General features: G+C 39.1%; 1 protein-coding gene across 1 annotated transcript; it reads left to right on the top strand.

Moving 5' to 3' along the window:
- Positions 1-97: 97 nt before the first annotated feature.
- Positions 98-9,332, top strand: LOC145072255 (clathrin heavy chain 1-like). The gene is made up of 27 exons (XM_079018651.1): positions 98-412; positions 950-1,154; positions 1,408-1,496; positions 1,588-1,666; positions 1,774-1,901; positions 2,016-2,114; positions 2,215-2,323; positions 2,430-2,509; positions 2,584-2,811; positions 2,891-2,956; positions 3,082-3,198; positions 3,630-3,827; positions 3,904-4,020; positions 4,120-4,179; positions 4,441-4,527; positions 4,630-4,713; positions 4,801-4,935; positions 5,023-5,190; positions 5,284-5,396; positions 5,482-5,734; positions 5,822-5,958; positions 6,033-7,314; positions 7,394-8,050; positions 8,132-8,317; positions 8,403-8,525; positions 8,601-8,711; positions 8,814-9,332. Exons 1-27 carry the CDS (start codon positions 368-370, stop codon positions 8,958-8,960), a joined length of 5,103 nt encoding a protein of 1,700 aa, XP_078874777.1. The 5' UTR covers positions 98-367; the 3' UTR covers positions 8,961-9,332.
- Positions 9,333-27,873: the final 18,541 nt, after the last annotated feature.

Below are 27,873 nucleotides of genomic sequence, written 5' to 3'. Positions count from 1 at the left end.
AAAAGTTTTGGGGATCTTTCTGTAAATTTAGCATAAAACAAGGTTGTTTGTATAATTTTCTGTGAAGAAAAAGAGAAGAAAAAACCGAAATGCATTTCTATTTCTCCATCGAAGGCATCTTCACTGTCGCGGTGTATTTCTGCAAGTGTTTTGCCTTCAAGAATTCCCACTATACATACTCCCCACTCTGCTCCCTTCTCCCTCTTTCCTTCTCTCTCTAGATCTCTCACTTCCGAGAGATCATCTAGAGTTCTTCTTCTACGGTGGGTTGGAAATTCTTACCCGGCGGCGAGTCAATCAAATCAAATCCCTAATAGATCATAAACGCATCTGATCCGTCGTCGTTTTGATCTATTCCGCCGTCACCATGGCGGCCGCTAACGCTCCGATCACTATGAAAGAGGCACTTACGGTAAACATATTTCTCTCTGTAAAGCATAGTTTCATCTTATACGAACAGATTGATAGATTCGCACTTTTACTGTTCGAAACCTAGCTCTGTTTACCCAATTTCGTCATTTCTATAGTATTTTGGACTTCTATCATGATGAATTAAGACGGCATAATCAGTTTTGAGCTTTTATTGCTCTCGAGTTGTTTAGATTTGTTAGATTAGCAGATGTGATGTATACGTCCACTGTATTTATTCTAAATCCTAGTCCTAAAATTGAATCACACTTCGATATTTCTGAACCTAGCTCAATTTGGTCAATTTCGTCTTTAGGAACCTCTTGGGTTTAATTAGGTTTAATCTGATTAGAAGTAATAGAATTTTCTAGCTTTTCCACTCTGTATCCTTTAGATTTGGGAGATAATGGAACTTCTGTGCTGTATATTTCCAGATCTATGGAAATTAAATGATTGATATGTTTCTGAAATCATGGTTCATAGTGATCTACTTGTGCACTGAATAATTGCATTGATTTTGAATTGTATGATGTTTCTGCAGTTGCCAAGTATAGGGATCAACCCACAGTTCATTACATTTACCAATGTAACGATGGAGTCAGATAAGTTTATATGTGTTCGTGAAACATCACCTCAAAATAGTGTGGTGATCATCGACATGAGCATGCCAAATCAGCCATTAAGGAGACCAATTACAGCTGATTCGGCTCTCATGAATCCAGTTTCCAGGATTCTTGCTCTAAAAGGTACAGTTTGTTCTTTACCATCACATACATTGTGAATGACTTGCTTGATTCACATTGTTTTTGACCTTTTTCAAATACAAACGGCTTACCCTTTGATACATAAAACAAGAAATTAGAATTCCCAGCCTTCCAACAACCAATAGTATGATACTACAACATAATGTACCAATCAATCTGCAACCCAAACACCCTTAGAGTAACAGTAAGGTCAATTTTAGCTATATGGCTAATCAACAGTGTAATTTTCTTGAAGCTCAACTTCCTGGAACAACTCAAGATCACCTACAGATATTTAATATTGAGATGAAAGCTAAGATGAAGTCTCATCAGATGCCTGAACAGGTCACAACTATAATATCATTCTGTGATTTGTAGTATTTCTACCTTTTCTTTGATAAAACTGACATTTTATGTGACTTCACTACTTCTTCAGGTTGTTTTCTGGAAGTGGATTACACCTAAAATGTTGGGCATGGTAACCCAAACATCAGTATATCATTGGTCAATTGAAGGTACCCTGCCTTTGTTTTCCCTGTAGTGACAAAACATGATGCTTTCTAGTTTCTTCCACTTTGTATTTCTTGGAGTAAACTCAGTCATTCAATATATTTGTATGCAGGTGATTCTGAACCTGTGAAGATGTTTGATAGGACAGCAAATTTATCAAACAATCAGATTATTAATTACAAATGTGATCCATCTGAGAAATGGTTGGTTTTGATTGGAATTGCACCTGGTTCACCTGAGGTTTGTTATCATTCTCTAGTTATATTCCATCATATCAAAATTTTATTTTTATCATTACAAGATTATATTATGAATTTTCCAGTTATAACCTCCCTATATATGTAATATCAACAGAGACCACAGCTAGTGAAAGGAAACATGCAGCTTTTTTCTGTTGATCAGCAGAGAAGTCAAGCTCTTGAAGCACATGCAGCATCATTTGCCTCATTCAAAGTGCGAATCTTTCCTTTCATTATATTATAAAACTGATGCTTCCTTTTCCTCAATATTTATAATGATCAATATTTGTCAAATATTGTTATATCTTATACAGGTTCAAGGCAATGAGAATCCTTCAATTCTTATTTCTTTTGCAACAAAGAGCTCTAATGCTGGACAGGTCACATCAAAGCTGCATGTCATTGAACTCGGTGCTCAGCCAGGTTTCATTTTTGACACTATCTTTTCATTTTTTAAATTTTTTTTAAAAGTTTCTTTTTAATCTGACATACTTTTATTTTTGCTTTCTCAATTGCAAATAATATGCAGGGAAACCAGCTTTTACTAAGAAACAAGCAGATCTGTTTTTCCCTCCTGACTTTGCCGATGATTTTCCAGTTGCTATGCAGGTACCTTTTGTCTTTTGAAATAATAAGCTTGCAATATTATATTATCTGACATATATATATTTATGAATTTGCAGATATCCCATAAATATGGTTTGATTTATGTCATTACCAAATTAGGGCTTCTATTTGTATACGATCTAGAAACTGCTACTGCAGTGTACAGAAACAGAATCAGTCCAGATCCAATTTTTCTGACATCAGAAGCTTCATCAGTTGGGGGGTTTTATGCTGTTAATAGACGTGGACAGGTGTTACTTGCCACTGTAAATGAATCAACAATTGTCCCTTTTGTTAGTGGACAGGTAAGTTTCCATTTTTTTAAAAAAAAAATCAGATATGTTAATTTTACTTTTGGAATATTAATTTCATGCTTTATTTCAGTTAAACAACTTGGAGCTTGCTGTTAATCTTGCCAAACGTGGAAATCTACCTGGTGCAGAGAATTTGGTGAACTTTCTTATTATTACATGTCACGATTTTTTTTTTTTTTTTTTTTTTAATATATATATATATATATATATATATATATATTTTTTTTTTTTTATTGACTAATTGAATTTTGTATATCTTAGGTTGTTCAACGTTTCCAAGAATTATTTGCTCAAACCAAATACAAAGAAGCTGCTGAGCTGGCAGCAGAATCTCCTCAAGGCATTCTTCGTACACCGGATACAGTTGCTAAATTTCAGGTATTTACTTTTGCTATTAGTACATTACAAAAATGGTCCCTGAGTATTGCTGTTTTTTGCAATATTGGTCCCTTTTCTAAACTGTGTTAGGCGTCACACATGCATTCGATACGAGGGTAAATTGGTCTTTCCTCACTGTATAGGGATCACCTATGAAAGTATAATGATAACAAAAAGTCGCGGTAACTTGTGAAGGGGTACGAGAGAGAATGGAAAAAGACCAATTTGCCCCCTTGTGCAATGCACATGCAACGTTTAACGAACGTAATATAACACCATCTGAAAAAGGGATCAAAGTTTATAGGAAACCACAAGATACGGACCAAAATTGAAAAAAAACAATGATACTCGAGGACCATTTTAGTAACTTTTTGTTTATTAAAACTTAAAAGTATTTTCCTAATGCTTAACCTTTGTGTATTTACTTGCAGAGTGTACCAGTGCAAGCAGGACAAACACCACCATTACTTCAGTACTTTGGAACCCTTTTGACAAAAGGAAAGCTGAATGCATTTGAATCATTGGAGCTATCTCGCTTAGTTGTCAATCAGAATAAAAAGAATCTTCTAGAGAATTGGTTAGCTGAAGACAAGTTGGAATGTAGTGAGGAACTTGGAGACCTTGTGAAGGTATGAATTGCACAAGTTTACAAGGTTTTGTGTGTTTACTAATTTTGACATTTGTGTTATCTTCTTTGAATTATAGACAGTGGACAATGATCTTGCATTGAAAATTTACATAAAAGCTAGAGCCACCCCCAAAGTTGTTGCAGCTTTTGCTGAAAGAAGAGAGTTTGATAAAATTCTGATTTACTCCAAGCAGGTATGCTGCATATCTTTAACTGCAGTAATCTACTAATTTCTCTACATTTAGTCTTCATCTTGCTTTAGATCCTTATAAAATTGTCTTTAATTCACGCAGGTTGGGTATTCACCTGATTATCTCTTCCTTCTGCAAACAATTCTTCGATCAGATCCTCAGGTATTAAACATCCATAAGAGGTTTCTTTTTTTTTTTTTTTTTTTTTTTTAATTAATAAACTGAAATTGGTAGGACCCATAAATAAGCTCAGTGATTTACTATAATAGAAATATGTTGAGGTTTTTGGGCTGTTGAGTTGGCGCTGATGTGGCACAAAAAATAGTGAAAAAGTTTTACTATTATAAATCCTCTATTCTCAATTTGGATGACATAAATATAGGTGCATGGAAGTTAGATCATTAACATAATTGTTTTTTGCAGGGTGCTGTAAATTTTGCTTTAATGATGTCCCAAATGGAAGGAGGTTGTCCTGTTGATTACAACACCATTACAGATCTTTTCCTTCAGGCATGTTAACAATCCTTATAACATTTCATAAACAGTTTTAAATATTTAAATAAATTACTTCTTAGTTAAACTAATTTTAAACTTTTTCTTCCATATCCTCAGAGGAACTTGATACGAGAGGCAACAGCTTTCCTCTTGGATGTTCTTAAACCCAATTTACCCGAACATGCTCACCTCCAAACCAAGGTTACATATATGATATATCCTCACACACAATTTATAATCACCTTTTCATTAAACCAACTTTAAATTCATTCTTCTTATTTTCCACAGGTCCTTGAAATCAACCTTGTAACATTCCCTAATGTTGCTGATGCCATATTAGCTAATGGGATGTTCAGTCACTATGATCGCCCTCGAATTGCTCAACTTTGTGAGAAAGCAGGTCTTTATGTCCGGGCCCTTCAGGTTGGTTAATGTCCAGAATTTACTTGTTCTTTATTTTACCTTAAAACCTCTATCACTTGTTTGATTTATTTATTTATTTATTTGCAGCATTACAGCGAGTTGCCAGATATCAAACGTGTCATTGTGAATACTCATGCAATAGAGCCACAGTCTCTTGTGGAATTTTTTGGGACTTTATCACGGGAATGGGCTCTGGAGTGCATGAAGGATCTTTTATTGGTCAATTTAAGAGGAAACCTTCAGATCATCGTCCAGGTAACAATGGATCTGATTTTTCTATGTTAATGGTTATTATTTGAACATCAGAGTTGAACCTATTTGGTACTGATACTATTGTTTGGAATGTAGGTTGCCAAGGAGTATTGTGAGCAGCTGGGTGTTGAATCATGCATTAAAATTTTCGAACAATTTAAATCATATGAAGGCCTTTACTTCTTCTTGGGGTCGTATTTGAGCTCAAGGTAATCTCTTTCTCTTCAGATAACTTGGATTTTGTCTTTCGTGCTTGCATACTTCCAATTTTACCAACACCAATCATTATCACAGTGAGGATCCTGACATACACTTCAAGTACATCGAGGCAGCTGCAAAGACAGGGCAAATCAAGGAGGTTGAACGAGTAACACGGGAATCAAATTTCTATGATGCTGAAAAGACCAAGAATTTCCTAATGGAAGCCAAGCTTCCTGATGCAAGGCCATTAATCAACGTGTGTGATCGCTTTGGCTTTGTTCCAGATCTCACTCACTACCTTTATACCAACAACATGCTTCGGTATATCGAAGGTTATGTTCAGAAGGTATAAAATATTAAAATATCACCACTCATTCAATTCCATCCAACAAAATCTCAGGTATATCTAAAGACTTATCTGTTATCTTTATAGGTCAACCCAGGGAACGCTCCCCTAGTTGTCGGACAACTCCTAGACGATGAATGCCCCGAGGATTTCATCAAAGGTTTAATCCTATCCGTTCGATCTCTTCTTCCAGTCGAGCCTCTCGTGGATGAGTGTGAAAAGAGGTTTGTTTTTCTTCTCTTACTTGTATTTATCCTCATACTGTTATTAACATATCAATTTGTTTTAAATCCTACAGGAACCGACTTCGTTTACTAACTCAATTTCTAGAACACCTAGTAAGTGAAGGAAGCCAAGACGTCCACGTCCACAACGCATTAGGCAAAATCATCATAGACAGCAACAACAACCCAGAACACTTCCTCACCACCAACCCCTACTACGACTCCCGCGTCGTCGGTAAATACTGCGAGAAACGCGATCCCACGCTCGCAGTCGTAGCATACCGCAGAGGCCAATGCGACGACGAACTCATCAACGTAACAAACAAAAACTCCCTCTTCAAACTCCAAGCCCGCTACGTCGTCGAACGCATGGACAGCGACCTCTGGGAAAAAGCCCTCAACCCAGAAAACGAATACAGACGCCAGCTCATCGACCAAGTCGTCTCCACCGCGTTACCCGAAAGCAAAAGCCCCGAACAAGTCTCTGCTGCTGTCAAAGCCTTCATGACTGCTGACCTCCCACATGAACTCATTGAACTCCTCGAAAAAATCGTCCTCCAAAACTCCGCCTTCAGCGGAAACTTCAACCTCCAAAACCTTCTCATCTTAACCGCAATCAAAGCCGACCAATCACGCGTCATGGATTATGTCAACCGGTTAGACAACTTCGACGGGCCCGCGGTTGGTGAGGTGGCGGTGGAAGCTCAGTTATACGAAGAAGCGTTCGCGATATTCAAAAAGTTTAATCTAAACGTTCAAGCTGTCAATGTTTTGTTGGATAATATACAAAGCATTCCACGCGCTGTTGAGTTTGCGTTTCGTGTTGAAGAGGATGCGGTTTGGAGTCAGGTGGCGAAAGCTCAGTTGAGAGACGGATTAGTGAGCGATGCGATTGAGTCGTTTATTCGTGCTGATGATGCGACACAGTTCTTGGATGTGATTCGGGCTTCCGAGGATACGGATTGTTACCATGATTTGGTTAAGTATCTGCTTATGGTTAGAGGAAAGGTTAAGGAGCCAAGGGTGGACAGTGAGCTGATTTACGCATATGCCAAGATTGAGAGGTTGAGTGATATCGAGGAGTTTATTTTGATGCCGAATGTTGCCAATTTACACAGTGTTGGTGATCGTTTGTTTGACGAAGCGTTGTATGAAGCTGCCAAGATTATATACGCTTTTATTTCAAACTGGGCTAAGCTTGCTGTGACACTTGTGAGGCTGCAACAGTTTCAAGGAGCAGTTGATGCAGCACGTAAAGCAAATAGCGCAAAGACTTGGAAAGAAGTTTGTTTTGCTTGTGTTGATGCTGAGGAGTTTCGTTTGGCTCAGATTTGTGGGCTTAATATTATCGTGCAGGTATCGTTTGTTCACCATTTATTCTCCTTTTCTGTTTTTCGAGTAGTATATAAATTTAAAGTTTTCATAAAATTTACAGGTGGACGATCTTGAAGAAGTGAGTGAATTCTACCAAAACCGTGGATGCTTCAACGAACTAATTCTCCTCATGGAAAGTGGTCTAGGCTTAGAGCGGGCCCACATGGGAATCTTCACCGAATTAGGCGTCCTCTACGCCAGATATCGCCACGAAAAACTAATGGAGCACATTAAACTCTTCTCAACACGTCTCAACATTCCAAAACTAATCCGTGCATGCGATGAACAACAACACTGGAAAGAACTCACGTATTTATACATCCAATACGATGAATTCGACAACGCTGCTACCACTGTCATGAATCATTCCCCAGAAGCTTGGGATCACATGCAATTCAAAGACATCGCTGTCAAAGTAGCAAACGTTGAGCTTTATTACAAAGCTGTTCATTTCTATCTGCAAGAACATCCGGATCTCATCAACGATGTTCTCAATGTCCTTGCGTTACGCGTTGACCACACACGCGTTGTTGACATCATGCGTAAGGCTGGTCAACTTCCTCTAGTGAAACCATACATGGTTGCAGTTCAAAGCAACAACGTATCTGCTGTCAACGAGGCTTTGAATGAAATATATGTCGAGGAAGAAGACTACGATAGATTACGTGAATCTATTGATTTACATGATAACTTTGACCAGATTGGTCTTGCACAAAAGGTGAGCGGCCAGTTCTTATTTTTACAGGGGTAGTTTGGTCATTTACTTGTTTCCAACATCCAAAATTTTGATTCATTGTAGATTGAGAAACACGAGCTTCTTGAGATGAGGCGTGTGGCTGCATATATTTACAAGAAGGCAGGTAGATGGAAGCAGTCTATTGCTTTGTCTAAGAAAGATAAAGTTTACAAAGATGCAATGGAGACTGCTTCACAATCCGGAGACCGTGAACTTGCTGAGGAGTTGCTTGTTTATTTCATTGAACAGGTAGACTTAAAAATAAAAATATAGTTTCTTTTATTTAAAAAATTTTAAAATTTGTTGGTTACAATCTCGTGTATCGCATGTGCAGGGTAAGAAGGAATGCTTCGCTTCCTGTCTGTTTGTTTGCTACGATCTGGTCCGTCCAGATGTGGCTCTTGAACTAGCCTGGTTAAACAACATGATCGATTTCGCCTTCCCATATCTACTTCAGGTAAAAATAAAAACCATCCACATCACATAAATAATATTTAATTACTGGTTTAAATTTTAATTTGTTTTCTTGTAGTTTATCCGTGAATATACTGGAAAAGTTGATGACCTAATCAAAGACAAAATCGAATCAATCAAGGAATCCAAGGCCAAAGAGAACGAGGAGCAAGATGTCATTAAACAACAGGTTTTGAACTGAACTTGTGATTTTGAGTAAAGTACAGGGATTAAATATGTAAATTACTTTAATTTGTAAGATGCTCATGTTTTCTTTTTCTTGTTTTGGCAGAATATGTATGCTCAACTACTCCCTCTTGCGCTACCTGCGCCACCTGGCATGGGCGGTGGATACGGTCCACCGCCACCAATGGGCGGCGGTGGGATGGGGATGCCGCCAATGCCGCCGTTCGGGATGCCGCCAATGGGATCTTATTGATTGATGTTGGATTGTGGGAGTTTAGTGAATAGTTGGTGGTTGTTTGTTGCGTATAATGTGTTTTTTTCTTTTTTAGTGTGTGGATATGTTTTTCTTGTAATATTCTTTTGGGTAGACAGACAGACAGACGGAGGCATTTTTTGCAGCAGCAAAATGAGTATTATTATAATGATGGTGAATTGTGTAATTTGTACTAAAACAAAGGGGGTTGGTTGTTTGATAGGATGGATTGGATAGGATCGATGGATGGGTATGCTACTTTTTTTTTTTTTTTTTTTACTTGTTTTATTTCAACATGTATTACATGGTCTTTGGATTTTGTTTTATTTTTGCTTCTTTTGATTAATTCTACTTTGATCTCATAATTCAACATTACAGTTGTAACGTTTTTAACTTATGTTTCTACTTTTCTGATGGGAATTTTACTTTTATTAAATGCCTGTCTGAATCTGTCTGGCAAAAAGAAAGAAAAAGGTTTGATTGAAAATAAAGTGAGAAAAGGTACACGAGAACCTGATTTTTTCTCCTAGGAAAATGTTATATTTTGGCAGTTTTCAGGTTTTTTACTGTTGTGGGAATGATATTCCAGTCGGTATGCAGACATGGCACATTTCTGCCGTTCAAATTCACTCACTCTCATCTCATTCTATCCTCTTTTGCCGAGGTTAGCCTTTCAACAACACATTCTAACTTCTGACAAGAATGTCAAGATCAATGAGGTGGAGTTTATGTGGATTGTGGTGCCGATCAGCCTTAGAGTTGTCCTGCTCACGTTTGTTCTTGTTGACCGCTTTTAAACTTGATATAACAGTGGTCACAGGAGAAAAATTCTTTCGAGTTTAGTCGTTTTAATGAAAATTTGATGTTAATTATTCTATTAAAGCCACTAAAATTCCACATTTTTTATCGTGACTGGTGGAATGTTCCTTGTAGGTCAAAGTTAGTATGATAAAAAACCGAAACCGAACCAAATGATGTTTCATCGGTTGATTTGTTTTGGTTAACCGAATAACAATACAATATTTGGTTTGGTTTTGGTTAAACCGAAAAAACCAAATAAGCTTAATTAATATATATTTTTATATTTTATATTTATAAATTAAATTTTATGTTTAAATTAATAGATTAACTACTAAAAAAAGATTTTTATAAATTGTTATTTAATTATTAACCATTATAAGTTTATGGTTTTTATATTTCGTATTAAAAAACAAAAACTAATTAACCAAATGTCAATTAATCTTCGGTCATTTCTTTTTTCTTCATATACGAATAAAATTATATTAATGTCTCTACAACATGTATGACTACATCGATATTTAAAAACAACAAATCGTGAAAAACCAAAAATAATATGTTATATATTAGTGCTTTTTTTTGGGTGAAAGTTTAGTAAAGTATTTTTTTTATTAATTTAATATTTATTTTTATGTGCGTATTTTTATTTGGTTTAACTGGTTAACGGAACTGAATAAACCGTAACTAAATTACCCAAGACATATTAAACCGAACCTTATGTGGTTTGATTATGGTTAATTTTAAGATGTAAGAAAACCAAAAAAATCGAACCGATTAAACCGAAAATCGAAAAAACTAACCGATAACAGCCCTACTCAAAGTGGTCAATTTTTTTTCAAACTTTGATAGCTTTCATTAATGGAGTTGTATTTTGATAAAAGTAAAACAAAATAGAGTGTAATTATGCAAGTTGAAAAACTTTTTTCTCTAATATATATATATATATATATATATATATATATATATATATATATATATATATATATATATTCAAATGTTTCTCTCTCTCTCTCTCTCTCTCTATATATATATATATATATATATATATATATATATATATATATATATATATATATATGTTCAAATGTTTCTCTTTATTTATTGTGTGTTAGAATGCACCAATAAGAATTAAGTAAAAATCAAATGCATATTAAATGATATCCATACTTATAATTCATTTTTATGGAAATTAATTAAATCCGTCATTAATATCAACAATAATATTCTTTCAGAATGAATTCGTATCTAGAATAAAGAGAGTGTATTCTTGCAGAATGAGAGTGTATTCTAGTAGAATACACTCTCATTCTTCATATTCGATGAAAATTAATTGTATTTTAACTGTCTGATTCCTAAAACAAAAAATGAACTCACATAAAACCTAGATGCGAATTCATTCTGAAAGAATGTTATTGCTAACATTAATGAAGAATAAATTTAGTTTCCATAAAAAGAGAATTATAATTACGAATATCATTTAATATACAAACAATTATGGAAATCATTTAATATCTATCTTTATTTAATTAAATAACTATTTAATTTTACTAAATTCATATTGGTGCATTTTAGCATACAATAAATGTAAGAAACACATTAACCTAACCCACATATATATATATATATATATATATATATATATATATATATATATATAGAGAGAGAGAGAGAGAGAGAGAGAGCTAGGTTCAAATGTGGATTGACATCTATTGTGCGGACGTGTAGATAGTGCTATTCTGTGAGAATGACAAAGAAAATAAGTTATTTGATAATGTGAATATGTTCGATCTTACATAATTATTGTCATTATCACGCATTCTCACAAATTAAATCGTTTATAAGGTTATTATAAACTTTTTTTTATTATTCTTATTCTGTCAGAATGTTTTCATGATGTTTATTGAGTCGTATTCTATAAGAATGAGAATAAGTGAACATCGATGCATGAGAACAAAAATGAATAAGAATTAGTAAGAATGCATGAAAATGACAATAATTGTGTGAGGTTGAACTTAGTCACATTACTAAATAACTTATTCTTTTAGTAATTCTCATAGAATATCATTGTCCACACGTCCGCACAATAGTTGTCCATCCACATTATAACCTAACCCTATATATATATATATATATATATATATATATATATATATATATATATATATATATATATCATTGTTGCAGAAATCGGCCTAATCGGTCGATTAATCGGCGATTAATCGCTAATCGGACCTCAACCGATGATATTTATTGCTAATCGGTCACTATAATCGGGTTTGGTCAATACAAGTCAAAGTCGGAATTAATCGGTCCTAATCGGACCTGATCGGACTTAATCGGGTTTGGTCAACGCAGGTTAAAGTCGGACCTAATAGCCGATTAATCACTTTTTTTGTAGGATTAAAATTAGATTTACAAATTTTTGAATAATTTTCTTAATAATTAATGGTCCCCGATTAATCCCCGCCTAGCCGATTAATCCCTAATCGCTAGTCCACCGATTAACGGTCGATTAGCGATTTCTGCAACCATGATATATATATATATATATATATATATATATATATATATATATATATATATATATATATATATATATATATATATATGATGGAGATTAGTGCCTATCGTCATAACAAACCCGGTAATATTACTATATATAATAACTAGTTTATAACCCGTGAGAACCACAATTATAAAATTAATTAAACTTTCATATAAAAAGTCAAAATTATTAATTAATTATTTTAAATAAATTATTATTTAAGAAACTTTTTTAGTTATATAAAATTTCAATCAAATGTTAGGGTTTGTATGTATTGGATTTCTATGTTTAATCAATTTAAATAGTATTGTAACACTCAGGTCAGGTGCACATTATTATTATTCTTATCGAGTTAAAAGTTTTCAATTTTGGCTCTTCTCACGAAGTGAGGAATGCTTGTCATGTCGTGAGGAGTAATTTTGACCCGCACATCATTTTGAGGCTCATGACGTGAGCAATCCAATGCTCACGACGTGAGCGGAGTCTGAGGACCAAAAACCCTAATTTTCGGTATTTAAAGGAAAGAGGGGGCTAGGGTTGTTCACCCTCTACCTCCCTCACACTCTAAGCCCCAAAGAACCCTGAGTTTTAATGTTTTATCATCCTTGAAGTTCATAGCCAATTTGGAGCCATTTCTAGCTTGAAGAAGGAGAGAAGAAGATGAAAGAAGTAATCTAGTGCTGGAGTGGAAAAAATATCAATATTATCATCACCTCTTCTTGCTGTTGGACCTTTGTAAGTATCAAAGATCCAAACTTTATTACATTTCATGGATATATCTAGGATTTTGTCCACTTTTCTTCATGTTTAGCATGATTGGGTGAAGTAAATCCATAAAGTTAGCAACTTTATGAATTCTAGGAGTTTCGTGATCATCATATTGTTAGATCTGGAAGTTGGTGAGGTATTAGAGGCATGCATGAGATTTTGAAGCATATTTCTTCACTTTTGACCTAGAATGGATTAGATCATGCATGGTGCAGGCATAGCCATAAAGGAAACATTTTTATGGACCTTAGGAGTCCCTTTTAACTTCTGGATGGGATGGATTCAAGGACTTAATGGAATAAAGACTTTGTTGGGCTGAAAAGAGTTTTGATGTTGCGTCTTTTGGGCTCGTTAGATTAGCCTTTTATTCTCCGGTTTGGGCCTGTCCAACCGAGAGCCTTTTATGTATTGTATATAAGTTAAATGCTTGCATGCATATTAGGTTAAAAAGATTCTAGAGATTATCGAAATAGCGATTAATCAAGAGTACAATATTTTCCAGTAATCGTTCTTGTAATCTTCCAATCCTTTACAGTTGATGTTCTTAATCGAGCTCTTCTAAGGATTTTATTTAATCATTCGACACGATTGATTCAAGCTGTTTTGTTCTTAATATTGCGTTCTACTTTGTTTTTAATATTGTGTTCTTGCTGTTTCATATTCATATACTTGTTCAAGATCTAATCGATCTTCATAGATTAAAAGTTGTTTTAATCCCATCAATTGGTATCAGAGCAGGAGGCTGTGTAATCGATACACATCTTTTCTGTGAAAAAGATTTCCATTAGGGTTTTCCGCAATCATCGATATTTATTGAGCCGTCATCTTAATTGACGTATCTTAGTATTTATTGTTTTGCCCTAATCTACTTTATTACAAGTCTGATCTTTGAACAGGTTATTACGATCATAATGGACGCGACGCAATCAAACCCTATTAATATTTCCAACAGCATCGGTTCGACAACAAAGATTCCAATCTTATACACCCATGACTATGAAGTATGGGCGCATCATTTTGAAGATTACGTGATTGGATCGGAGGACAATGGTTTTCTCATATGGGAAGCCATCATCAATGGACCGTTTTCTCATTCTGCTACATCCAGAATCATTAAGACGCAAAAAGAGTATAACGATCTGCTTAAGGACGTGACTAATATTGCGCAAGATGAAAAAGATAAATTTCAGTGCAATATTAAGGCACTAAGGTTGATCAGATTCGCCCTTCAGTCCGATACATTCAGACTGGTCAGCTCATGCACTACGGCGAAGGAAGTGTGGGACAGACTTCGCGAACTGTATTCCACAGACGAAGATCTTGAACATTCCATCCAAACCTTGCTTCTATCTGAATTTGGTGAATTCAGGCAAGGGGCCGAAGAAACTGTGACCCAGACGTTTGATCGCTTCAATCATCTTCTCAGCAAGATGATCAAACACGACATTGAAAGGAAGCTCATCAAACAAAAGGTTACTTTCTTGAACGGACTGCGATCTGAATGGAGAGCAGTTGTTTCCACAGTCAAAGCCCATGAACAGTTTAAATCATATTCTTTGGCGAAACTGGTGGGTATTCTAAAGTCCCAAGAGAAGATTGTGGTTCAAGAGAAGAATGTTGTTTCCAGTCTTGGTTCGTTGGCCCTCCTATCCAAAAGTAAAGCCGTGATGGAGGATGAAGAGCTCAACTTGGAAGAATATGACCTCTCAACTGAGGATTATGCCATGATGGTATCCAATCCTAAGAGGTTCATAAAGAAGAGATTCCCCAGCAACAAAAACCGAAACTGGCAGGGGAGTTACAACTCTGAAAAGGCGAACAATGAACCGAAGGCTGAGGAGCCCAAGAAGGAACCGAAAGCAGATGGCGATTTCGGAGTAAGCTGTTTCTATTGTGGTGGCAAGAACCACTACGCTAAGGACTGTGTTCTTAAGAAGATGGCTGAAAAGGACGATGGAAAGGATGAGGAAGCCGTGCTGCAGAAGAGATTGGATGAGTTGAGAAAGAAAAAGTCTACCGCTAACCCTTCTATTAATGCTCTTATTGTGCAGGGTTCGGTTAATGACGATGAGTTCGGTAGCACTGAAGTTTGGTCTACTGACTCAGAAGACGAAGAAGTGAGGAAGCCTACTCATGGAAAGGCATATGTGGCTAAGGAGGAATGCAGTGGTGGAAAATGCTTCATGGTGACTGAAGTGTCTCAAATGAGGGGATACAACACCGATGGAGGAAGCAATGGACCGAAGGTGCAGGAGGATATGTGCTTTACGGCCAAACCACTCAGCCAGCAGTTCAATGAACTCGATGAACTGATAAAGAAGGTACAATCTGCTTTTATTTCATCTAAAGTACCATCATCCTCATATGAGAAAGAACTAAAAAACGTTAACACAAGAATTTCTCATTTAGATAGTAGCTTAACTCAAACTCGAGTCACCAATTCTAACCTGACTGATCAATTAAGCAGGGTGGCGTCGAAGAGTGAGGAGCGGCGTATGTGGATTGAGTTAAAAGAGTCGGAATTAGTTAAAGTTAAAGACGAAAACATTTATTTACAGAGAGACAATTTGAAATTGTTGAAACAACGAAATGTTTTTTGTTTAATAGCTAAACGTTTATATTCCAATATTACTCAACTTCACTTGGACTGTGAGATAGGCCAAAAGATCCATCGTATGATTTTGCCCTTCCTAGAATTTAAGGAGGATGAAATCGATGCCGAAGCTTACAATTGTGAGAGCGTGATATCGTCTGATGATGTCAACCCAACTTATAAAATTGGACTGGACAAAATTGAGTCCTTCATTAAATCCAAAGACCACAAGGTCATGCTCAAAAATCTTTTGGATGAAAATGACAGACTTAAACTGAGAACCAAAACCATACAAAAGTTTGACTCTCTAAACGCCAAAGTAAGCTCAGAAAATAAAATCGATGTTGAAAATGCATCTGAGCTTAACGAGGACGAAAACATGAGTGAAATTTCTGTAGAGGATACGGTTGACTGCTCAGAATTTGTTAAAAGTGAAACTGAAAACCACAAAAATCTTATTTCTGAAAATTCTGTGGAATTCGCTAGATTGTCCCAACAAAAGTCCCCGAAATTAGTAGAAAAAGCTGTTGTGTATCAAAAGGTCAGGACCACTCCAAATCAAGGATACAAGGTGACTGGAGTAACCGAACATCAAACAGCTGAACTCACAGCTATTGTTAACGAAGACAATGCTGATGGCTGTGATGAGTATTTCTGGGAAGCTCCTATTGATAATGGAAACGAAACCGTTGGTCTTTCTGAAAGAACCTCCTGGATGAAGAAAGGGAGGTACATACCTGAACCCTTGAACAAGCCTGATAATTTTAGTGAACCAAGTACAAGTGGTACAAAAGATATTCCTCAAGAGGATGATCGTTTAGCAAAAGAAGACATTCTTTCAACACCTACAGCTCGAAGCGAAACTTCATCAGATACTCCTTCCACTTCCTCAGGGCAAACTGAATCTTCTTCAGATAATCCCTCTGCTCCCTCGGCTCAAAGAAAAACTCCTGAAGTTCAAAAGGAACCAACCAAGGTGACATCAAAAACAAGAGCGAACGTTCATCATCAACCTAAGCAGATGAGGGATAAAAAGATAGAAAGGAACCAAAGATACAGGAAAAATCTTTCTGAAAGGAAACAATTCTGGCACTCCCAGAACGCATACTATACACACAAGGACAAGAATCTGAAGTATGAAAACAATCCTGTACGAAAGCTTGAAAGTTCCTCCAACCGAAAGTCAAGGTTCGGTTCACAAGAAGATACCAACCGAAAGTCAAGGTTCGGTTCTGAAAAGGATTCCAACCGAAACCAAAGGTTCGGTTCCAAGAACAACTCCAACCGAATGCAGAGGTTCGGCTCTGAAGTCAAAAGAGAACAAGACTCGAAGGTCCGCCCCTCTAATGATCAAAAGCAAAAGAGTCACCTAGAGTCATCAGCAAGGAAGACTTCTCCATCCAAATCCAAATCCTCTCTTCCTAATTCTTCTCGTTCTTCTACTTCCACTCATTCATCTCCATCTAGTTCCAGAACTAATCTCGCTTGCCCTCAAAAACCTCATTCTTCAGCTGAACAGAAGGGAAAGCAGAAGGTCGATGAATCCAAATCTGAGTCCAAAACGAACATCCCTAATGTCAATAAAATAAAAGTCTTTACCATTAAAAAGAAAGATGAAACAACTCTAATTAAAAGAACATATCTAGTTGACATCTCTCTTACTATTCCTGTTCCCATGAAAAGCTCACATGGACCCAAGAAACTTTGGGTTCCTAAATCTGCTTAATTTTTGCAGGTTATAAGTGACGAGCAGTTTGACGAAGAATGGTACATCGACAGTGGCTGCTCGCGTCACATGACAGGGAGGAAAGAGGAGCTCAGGGAATACATATCGCTTGCAAATGGTGGCAACGTTAAGTTTGGAAATAACTCTTTCGGCACCATAAAGGGATATGGGATGATAACGAATGGTGATTTTACCATAAGGAAGGTGGCCTATGTGGAAGGACTTCAACACAACCCCATCAGTGTATCTCAGCTTGTTGGAGGTACAGGTCTCAAAGTTTCATTCGATGATGAAGGTTCTGAAATCATAGAGAAAAAGACAAAGAAAGTGATTCTGAAGTCAGAGCGAAAGGGTGAAATGTTTCCTCTGAACATGAAACCCATCAAAGGAAACCTAGCCATATGTCTGCTATCAAAAGCTCAATCCGACGAAAGCTGGTTGTGGCACAGAAGACTCTCTCATCTCAATTTCAAAGATATCAACCGACTTGTCACTGGAGGTCACGTTAGGGGTCTTCCATTGCTCAAGTTTGACAGAGAGCATTTATGTGCTGCATGCGAAATGGGAAAGCAGAGTCGTCAAAGTCACCCATCCGTAATTAACACAAAAATTGTTGAACCACTCGAATTGCTTCATATCGATTTGTGTGGTCCTTCATCTATTGAAAGCATCGGTGGTAGCAAGTACATTCTTGTTATCGTTGATGACTTCTCTCGATTTACATGGGTGTTCTTTCTAAAGCTCAAATCTGAAGCGACTCAAAAGCTGAAAGTGTTTATCAAGCAAATTGAAGTCCAGCTCAAGAAGGTCGTTCGCAACATCAGGAGCGACAATGGTCTCGAATTCAAGAACAGGGAGTTTGAAGAGTTTCTTGCAGAAAAGGGAATTAGCCATAATTTCTCAGCTCCCTACACACCACAGCAGAACGGGATAGTCGAAAGACGAAACCGATCTCTGTGTGAAGCTGCCCGAACTATGTTAAGTTTCGCTTCCTTACCTCTTTATTTTTGGGCTGACGCTATTTCTGCTGCTTGTTATACACAAAACAGGTCCTATCTCAACAAGCGATTCACGCTCACACCATATGAGATATTAAACAACAGGAAGCCCAGTGTGAAATTTTTCCACGTTTTTGGCTCAAGGTGTTTCATCTTTAACTCCAAAGAACACCGCAACAAGTTTGATGTCAAAGCTGACGAGGGAATCTTTCTGGGTTACTCACTCACATCCAAGGCGTACAGGATCCTAAACAAACGATCAAGAAGGATTGAAGAGACATACTATGTGACCTTCGACGATAACTACGTCAAGAAGCTACAGGCCATAGATGACACTGCCGGGGAAATATTTCCTCAAACTGGCCAAGTCACAGTCTCAATCGCCAATTTGTACGAGAAATTTCTGGAACTCTTTGATGAACCGGAAAAAGCTTCTCTCTCCGAAGCAGGTGCAGCTGACAACAAAATAGATCATATGAAGCAGATTGTCGAAGATGCTGCAAGAAGAATGCATGAAGGAGAATCGCCCACTGATGAATCTCCAACCAACAATGCTTTAGTCGAGGGGGAGCCAAGTTCTCATGTCGAGGGGGAGCAAAGCTCTACCACTTCACCCGAAGGTCCTTCACCAACCGAAGGTACCTCTCCAACCGAAGGTGCCCCTCCAAACGAAGGTGCTTCAACGCCTGAAAGTCCAGCACCGCAAGAAACCCCTGAACCTCATGTTTCTCAAGACTCATCAATTGAGGGGGAGCATGATGATATGATGCTTGATTTTGATAGTCAATCTGAGCCAGAAGAGATGATCAACGCTGAACTAGATCCAACCTTCGATCCGAATTACCCTCCTCTCACAAAATGGACCAGAGATCATCCTATCTCTCAAGTAGTTGGTGATGTATCTGAAAAGGTTCTGACCCGATCTCAACTGAAGGCAAAACAGACATCCTTATTCTCAAAGGTAGAGTTTTGTATGTTTAACTCATTTGTATCAAAAGTTGAACCGAAGACAGTTAACACTGCCCTCGATCACTCTGATTGGGTTCAAGCAATGCAAGACGAACTGAACGAGTTTGAAAGGAACAAAGTCTGGCGCCTCATTCCAACTCCTCCAGATGCTTCGGTTGTTGGTCTTAAATGGGTTTTCAGAAACAAAATGGACAAGGAAGGTAATGTCATAAGGAACAAGGCTCGTCTGGTTGTCAAGGGATACTGTCAGGAGGAAGGGATAGATTACGAAGAGACGTTCGCTCCAGTAGCTAGGCTAGAATCGGTTAGAATATTTCTGGCCTATGCTGCTCACAAAAACTTTGAGGTCTTCCAAATGGACGTCAAGTGTGCATTTCTCAATGGAGAACTTGAAGAAACTGTGTATGTGGAGCAACCTCCTAGGTTCATGAACGAAAAGTATCCAAATCATTGCTATATTCTGGATAAAGCTGTGTACGGCCTCAAACAAGCTCCGAGAGCCTGGTATGAAACGCTTACAAAATTTTTAAAGATGTCCAAATTCAAACAAGGTTCGGTTGACCCAACCTTCTTTCGCAAAAAGGAAGGTAACCACCTTATGATAGTTCAAATTTATGTCGATGACATCATCTTTGGCTCTACGAATCCCAGCTTAACAGCTGAATTCAGAAAGTTGATGGAGACTAAGTTTGAAATGAGCTCAATGGGTCCTATTAATTTTTTCCTTGGTTTAAATATAAGACAGGGACCCGAAGGCATCTTTATCAATCAGGAAGCTTACACAAAGACTCTCCTAGCAAAGTTTGGCATGATGGGAGACTCAAAAGTCAAAGTCCCAATGGCATTCGACACTAAGCTTACCCCTTCACTAGATAAACCGGCTGTCGACATCACGCTCTATCGTCAAATGATAGGCTCACTGATGTATCTAACTGCTAGCAGGCCTGATATCATGTTTTCTGTATGTTATTGTGCTCGATTTCAGGCTAACCCACGCGAACCTCACATGCTGGCAGTGAAGAACATCCTACGCTATCTCAAGCGAACCGCCTCCTTAGGTCTATGGTATCTATCCAATTCAGGCTTCTTCGTTCAAGCCTATTCTGATGCTGACCTTGGAGGATGTGGACTCGACCGCAAAAGCACAACTGGTGGCTGTCAATTTCTTGATGGGAAGTTGGTCAGCTGGCAATCCAAGAAACAAACATGTGTGTCGCTGTCTACTGCTGAAGCGGAATACATTGCCGCTGCATCCTGCACATCACAAGTGATTTGGATCCAGAGTCAACTTCGAGACTATGGACTCAATATGAAGAAGATCCCTCTATATTGTGACTCTGAAAGTGCAATTAGGATCTGTCATAACCCGGTGCAACACTCTAAAACCAAACACATAGCACTGAGGTAGCACTTCATCAAAGATCATGTGGAAGATGGAAATGTCGAAGTTCACTTCGTAAGAACCACTGATCAACTGGCTGACGTCTTTACCAAAGCTCTTCCAGAAGCATCGTTCAATAAAATATTGCAAGGGCTAGGAATGATGGAATCAGAGTCAGTACCTCACACTACCTCTCAATCTCAAACGTAAGAAGCGAAACCAACCGAACGTTCGGGTTCGGTTCAACCATTTCACTCGCTCATTACTTCAAAGGTAGTTTTTCTATGTTGTATATTTCTTGTGCAAAATTTGTTTTTCTTTATGTAAAAAGTTTTTTTCATATTGCATATGTAAATTCCTTGGTTTCTTAAAAATTTTCCAAAACCGAAACCTCCAGAAGGTTCGGGTTCGGTTTTTCAAAATTTTCAAGAACCGAAACCAACCGAAGGTTCGGGTTCGGTTTTTCAAAATTTTCCTGAACCGAAACCAACCGAAGGTTCGGGTTCGGTTTTTCAAAATTTTGTGCAACCGAAACCAACCGAACGTTCGGGTTCGGTTTTCCAAAATTTTCTACAACCAATTCCAACCGAACGTTCGGTTCGGTTTTTCTTTTTCACCAAAGTTTTTTTTATCGTATTTTTTTTCACTCTTTTATTTTTATTATCTATCACAAATCCAAAAATATTTTTTTTCTAATAATATCAAAAATCCAAAAATGTTTTTATTGTGTGCTAATTTGTTTATGGGAATATATTCGATGCCTTACTTAAGTGTCCCTAGAAGCATGCTGCTGTATGTGTCCCAAGCCTCATAAGATTTTGAATAATAGCCTTCATGACCTGGTATACACAAACCTTGTCTTCCCAATAAGGCTAACTCATTTATTCTAATTGTGAGCTACCTCACTCTTTTCTCACATGAGTTCAGAGTCTCCTGCTTGGTCCTTTTGTTCGCAGCAGAGGTACTATGTCTTCTTTCACCATCTCCATTACACTTCTCCATAACATTCGTTTCATCACTGTAACCCTTCAGACTCTCAGAAACTACCACTGAGGTTTATGGTTACACAACATCTGTGTTTGTGATCTTAGCTTCGTGCCACTACGAGCTGAGTGAAACCCAAAATTCAACACCAACGAATTGACGGTGACCAATTAACTTGATCAAGTTTTCACCAATGAATTGACGAATGTACCTTCATGAAATCTCAATTTCATTTCTTTTTGCGTGGTTCCAATGAAATTGTTACACACCATGACATTTCTTCCCAAGGGATCCAGTTTTAAATTTTTATCTGAGATTTCATATTAATCCAAACTACTACAAAATCATCTCAAACCTACTTGTTCAACAGACTACACTGGTCTCACAAGTACTTTGTTCACGTTCGTTCTTATATCAAGAATTGAACTGTTGAATCAAAGCGAAACCACCCTTAATTTGCCTTATTAAAAGAAGCCTTTCAACATTTCTTAATAAATGTTTGATCGTAATTCAACGGGATTCCACATTAACACTTTGAGGTTCTTCTGGACCTTGAAGGAAGAGATTCGTGCCCGGGATCATCAGTTTCGTGTCCTTATGGACATCACAGATTATCCTAAAAAGAGTTGCTTTATTTCTTTTTCTTTTACACTCTTTGCACGAAAATCCTAGATTTTCAAAAATTCCGTTACTAATTACTTTACAGGCTGGATTATTACTGAAGCGTTACTAATGAAGTTGAGGCCAAAAATCAGCCACGTGGGTCCTAAATTGAATACAGCTGATTAACAAGGGGAAAAGACAAAAAGTTGCTGACTCGGCGGGAGTTAAAAGGATAGAAATTCAAACGACGGTAAAAAGGAGGGCGCGTGAATTTGAAACGGCCGCGCTTTTTCTGACACTTGAGGACGCGTGTACAATGTCGAAGCGTCATATCTCTGAAGTTACAGGCGCGTGTGGAAATGGAAACGATTTCTTTCTCTGAACCGGCGCTTACTGGGCGGCGTGATCCTAGGTATCTGACACTCTCTCTCCTACGTGATCATCGCACGTCCCAACTGTCACCAATCAGTCACTCCAAAAAAACCCGTTTCGTATTTCCATAAGAGATTTGAAACGATTTTTCTCTCTCCTATCACCTACTATAAAAACCCATCAACACCACCTTTTACCTCTTTACTGCCCCATAATTTCCAAAGCAAAAATACTTCCAAACTCTCTCCCGGTTATCTTCTTCTCCAAACCTGCAACAATGGATGAATCCTCTTCCGTCCATGCTACTTCTCAGATTCTTCCAATCCGTCCTCAGCAATGCCTCGTGATTGATCTCAACCCACTGGCGTATGATTCTTATATGTCGCCGGTCATCGAATGTCTCAAATACTCCCAGCTTGCTCTTGCACTATCACGGATTGAAACGGTGCCAATGGTGGCCTTATCTCAGGTCTACGCAACGGCTTACTACGACAAGGCCGTCGACAGGGTCTTTTTCGAAGTGGCGGAACACAAGACGTCGATTTCTCGTCCCCGCTTCTGCACCATGCTTGGGTTTGCTGCTGACCCATCGCGTGTTCACCCGGAGACGATTCCGGTTGGTATGCTCTACAACATGTTCTACAACATGGGCTACACGGAAGTTCTTACCTCCGTCGCAAGGTTCAAGAAGTCCTGCCTACCGCCCCAGTGGAATGGGTTATTTACAGTTCTCTTCAAGGGACTGTCAGAAAGGAGCTCAGGATCGGACGGGGCCAGTCGTCTTTTCCTGTCAATCATGTATGGGGTGTACAACGGGATCAATCTGGACTATGGATTTGTCCTTTGGCAACAACTGATTCAGAGCCTCTCTTCCTCTTCCCGACACTCCGAGGTGTCGCTGGCCCGGTTCTGGATCTTGATCACCAGATGGGCTATGGACAAGTTTAACGTTCCCACAACCGACGGTGCACCGATGTCTTCTATTGGTACCTTTCATACCAAGAAGATCATCGTATCCGATGCATCGAAATTCTCCTTCATTGGCTCTATCCCGGAGTCGATGTATGCTGATGTGCCAGCAGATAGCAGATTGATCAGAACGATCAAGGAGTTTCGCCAAACTGGTCCGAGGGAACTGACACCGGACATGCTGCGATCAATTCATGATGCCGACAAACCGGTGGCCAGGGGCAAAAAGGGTGACAAGGGAAAGCAAGTGTCCAAAGCTCCAAAGGGACCTTCTCCAAAGAAGCGTAAACAACAGAAACCTGCTTCATCCCCACAACCGAAAAGGAGGAAGACCCAACCGAAACGAAAGTTCCTCATACCCTCCTCTTCAAGCGAATCCGAAGGTGGGAGTTCGGACTCTGAGGGCTCACAAGGAGACGACTCTCCACAACGAGGCAACACACCCCCTCGGTCCCCAACCCCGGAGATGGAACTTCACCAATCCCCAGTTCCTTCCCCTCCACCCACAATACCTATTTCCATTCCCACCATAAACCCTACTATACCACCAACCTCATTCCCTATACCCCCACCCATATTCACCACATCAACCGAAACACCACCTGTAACCGAAACCCCTCCCGTAACCGAACCTCCACAAACCGAAACCCATACACCACCACCACCCGAAACTAACCCCCCACCCACTCAACCTGAACCAACCAAACCCACAACACCCCCAGCTTCACCACCACCTCAATCTCCAGAAGACGCCTCCGATGGCGATGATCAATACCTTGGTGGTGATCACATGAACTTTGATTCGGTCTACTATAGTCCGTCTCAAGTTCAGAGTGATGAGGAGGATGATGCTCCAGTGACAAAGAAGCATCTCCGCGAGCTTAACGAGAAGGTTGATCAACTTCTCGCCTCCTCTTCCAACCAGCAGTCATCCTTATCTGAAGCTGCCCTTCAGAAGATAGTTGATGCCTTCTCCAGGGCTCAACATGATTCCATGGCCTCAGCTACTGCTGCGATAGACGCCTCCACCCGAGCCTGTGAGGCAGCGACCGAAAAAGTCGATAAACTATTCTCCGACGCTTCTGACCTGCTGAAGTCTCTGCAGGAAAGCGCCAATGCCACAAAGACAACTCTGGAACCGATTGTTCAGCAATTGGCCAAGTTCGTCTCGACGGAGTTGACTTCGTTCGCTACCCTCCGACAAAATATCAGCGACGACAACTCGGCACTCCGTGCCTCCATCGATGCCCGTCTGGCAAAACTACAAGAGGATCTTGCGGCAGAGAACTCTCTGATGGACGTTCTGGCGAGTAAAACAACTGCCCTAAAGGTCAAGAGCACGCAGCTTTCCAACTCCGAACAACAATTGGAAGCTCTTCGATCCGAGAGGGAAGTCATAAAGACGTGTGTTTCGGATGTCCACGCAGCTCTATCTAACATCCTGGAAGCACACGACCCCATCCTTAATCATTCGGTGAGGCGCACCCTCGCTGAAAAGCTCTCCCCGGCCATGGACCTCTTAAGCAAAATTGAAGGTCTGCCGAGTTTCGTGTCCATTCCGAAACAAGGGGGAGATGAGAAGAAAGGATCGAAACCACCTCCTTCCTCCAAAGCTACTCACACAACCGAACCACCCCCAACTGGTCATGCCTCGGGTTCGGGTGTGAAGAACAAGGGCAAAAACATAGCAGAGGGAGGAGATGAAGATGAAGATGAAGATGAAGACAAGGAGACCATTGCCGACTTGTTGAAACGGAAAAACAGTCGCAATGCTGAAGGTGATGCCAGTCGTGTGGCGCGTGAGGCTGAAGAAGCCGAACGAAAGCAAAAAGAAGCCCACGATCTCCTTGAGAGCAGAAAGTTGCTCTTCCCTGCCTGGACCAGGGATCGTTTGATAAAAGAGGCCATAGAGACTCCAAGTATACTGTGGCTCGAGCCGGTGATATCGTTCGACTGCAACAACACCATCGATTCGCAGTTCGATATGCCACTGACTCGAAAGGCGTTCATCTTCCACGCCTTCTCCAACATCTTTGAAGTCCCGCATCCGAACGATGAGCTTGACAGGGAGCTCATTGACTTCTACCTGGAGGCCGCTCGCCCTCAATACCTTACATGGAGCGCCCAGAAGATTGTCAATGTTCGGGTGATGAAGCCTTTTGCCGTGGGGAGATTTACAAACGTCAAGTTCAAGCTTATCCGAGGATCTGCAAGAACTGCTCACATGATCTCTCTGGCGGATCTGCCCAATCTGAACCCTCATGATTGGATAGTCTTGTACAATATCCTGCTGACAAACGAAGCCGAATATGGTCCCATCTTAGACCATGTCAAAAGGATGCTGGCATGCTATATCATGGAGGTGGCCCTAATGGATCAGGAGGTTGCCACAGTTTTTAAGAAGAAACCGAAAGTCAAGCCTGTGGGATCGGCCAGTGATCTGAATCAAATGCAAATGGGCAAGATAGATTCGAGACGAAACTCTGTGATGTTCACTAGAGCCGAAGGACAGAAATGTCTCTTCGCTTTAGCTGACAAACATCTTTACACTACAACTTGCTTGGAGCACATCTTATTCATCATCAAACAGTGTAAAGACAATTCGGCTGATGATATCAAGTACTTCAATGATATGATCAATTGGTACATCCGGTTTAGACAGACCATCCTTTCCATAACCAAGTGTCTGTTTAGTACCGTGAAGAAGAAGGTACCAGCTTTAGCCGCCGGCCCAAGTAGGAAGTGAAGGTCTCGCTCCAAATTGACGCAAAGGGGGAGATTGTTAGGCTGAAAAGAGTTTTGATGTTGCGTCTTTTGGGCTCGTTAGATTAGCCTTTTATTCTCCGGTTTGGGCCTGTCCAACCGAGAGCCTTTTATGTATTGTATATAAGTTAAATGCTTGCATGCATATTAGGTTAAAAAGATTCTAGAGATTATCGAAATAGCGATTAATCAAGAGTACAATATTTTCCAGTAATCGTTCTTGTAATCTTCCAATCCTTTACAGTTGATGTTCTTAATCGAGCTCTTCTAAGGATTTTATTTAATCATTCGACACGATTGATTCAAGCTGTTTTGTTCTTAATATTGCGTTCTACTTTGTTTTTAATATTGTGTTCTTGCTGTTTCATATTCATATACTTGTTCAAGATCTAATCGATCTTCATAGATTAAAAGTTGTTTTAATCCCATCAGACTTAAAATGGTGACTTTTAGCATCAGATGGTGCTCACGACGTGAGATTTGAATAACCTTCGTTTTCTATTAAGATCCTTGGAGCTCACGACGTGAGAGTAGGTGCTTATGGCGTAATGTTAGCTTAGGTGATTTCTTTGACTGAGTTTGCTAGGTTGGGTCGAGTCGAGATGGAATCAGACCGAGTAGACTATCACGACGTGACCAAGGTCTGGTCACAACATGAGGATGGATATTTGACATTAAGGGTTGTTGACTTTGACCAAGATTTTGACTAAGTTTGGCCTAAGGGTATTTTAGATATTTTGGATTATGTTTGAGAATTGGTCACTTTTGATGGATAGGTGATGGGTAGAGCGGAGATTTGGAGTCGAGACCTTATCAGCTATCGTTCAGACCATGAGGTGAGTTTCCTCACTGTTCTTGTGGGTCGAAGGCACCAATGCCAACCCCTTTAGTTATGTATCCTGGTATATAGGATGTTGCTATACAGTAGTGATTTGTAAATCTGTCTGCTAGTCTGTTAACTGGTTTATATGATTATCTGTTGCTGGTTATATGTTATTTGTTATGTATATGTCGACATGGTATGGTGGGTTTGACAATGGACTGCTTGGTGATGTAAGTCAACAGACCGAGGCATTCCAACCGAAAAGGTTGTGGGCCATGGCATTCCAACTAGAAGGTTGTGGGCCGGGGGTAATCCAACCAGGAGGTTGTGGACGTTATGTATTAGGCAAGCCAACCGAAAGGTTGTGGGCTGGGAAATTCCAACCGAAAGATTGTGGTCCAAGGGTAATCCAACCAAGAGGTTGTGGAACCGCTATCTGTTTGATTATATGTTTGTGTGGTGGTACTTTGGGGGAACTCACAAAGCTTTGGCTTACAATTTTAGTTTATGGTTTCAGGTACTTCCGAGGATCGTGGTAAGGCGAAGGCATGATCGTACACAACTTCCTGTTTTATGTATTTGGATCTTGGGGAAATCTCTGATTTGAAATGACACTTATGA

This window comes from Lactuca serriola, chromosome 9 (genome assembly GCF_051521515.1).
Source record: "Lactuca serriola cultivar US96UC23 chromosome 9, Lser_US96UC23_V15, whole genome shotgun sequence".
Taxonomy (NCBI): domain Eukaryota; kingdom Viridiplantae; phylum Streptophyta; class Magnoliopsida; order Asterales; family Asteraceae; genus Lactuca; species Lactuca serriola.
This window is presented reverse-complemented; position numbering and strand designations above follow the sequence as displayed.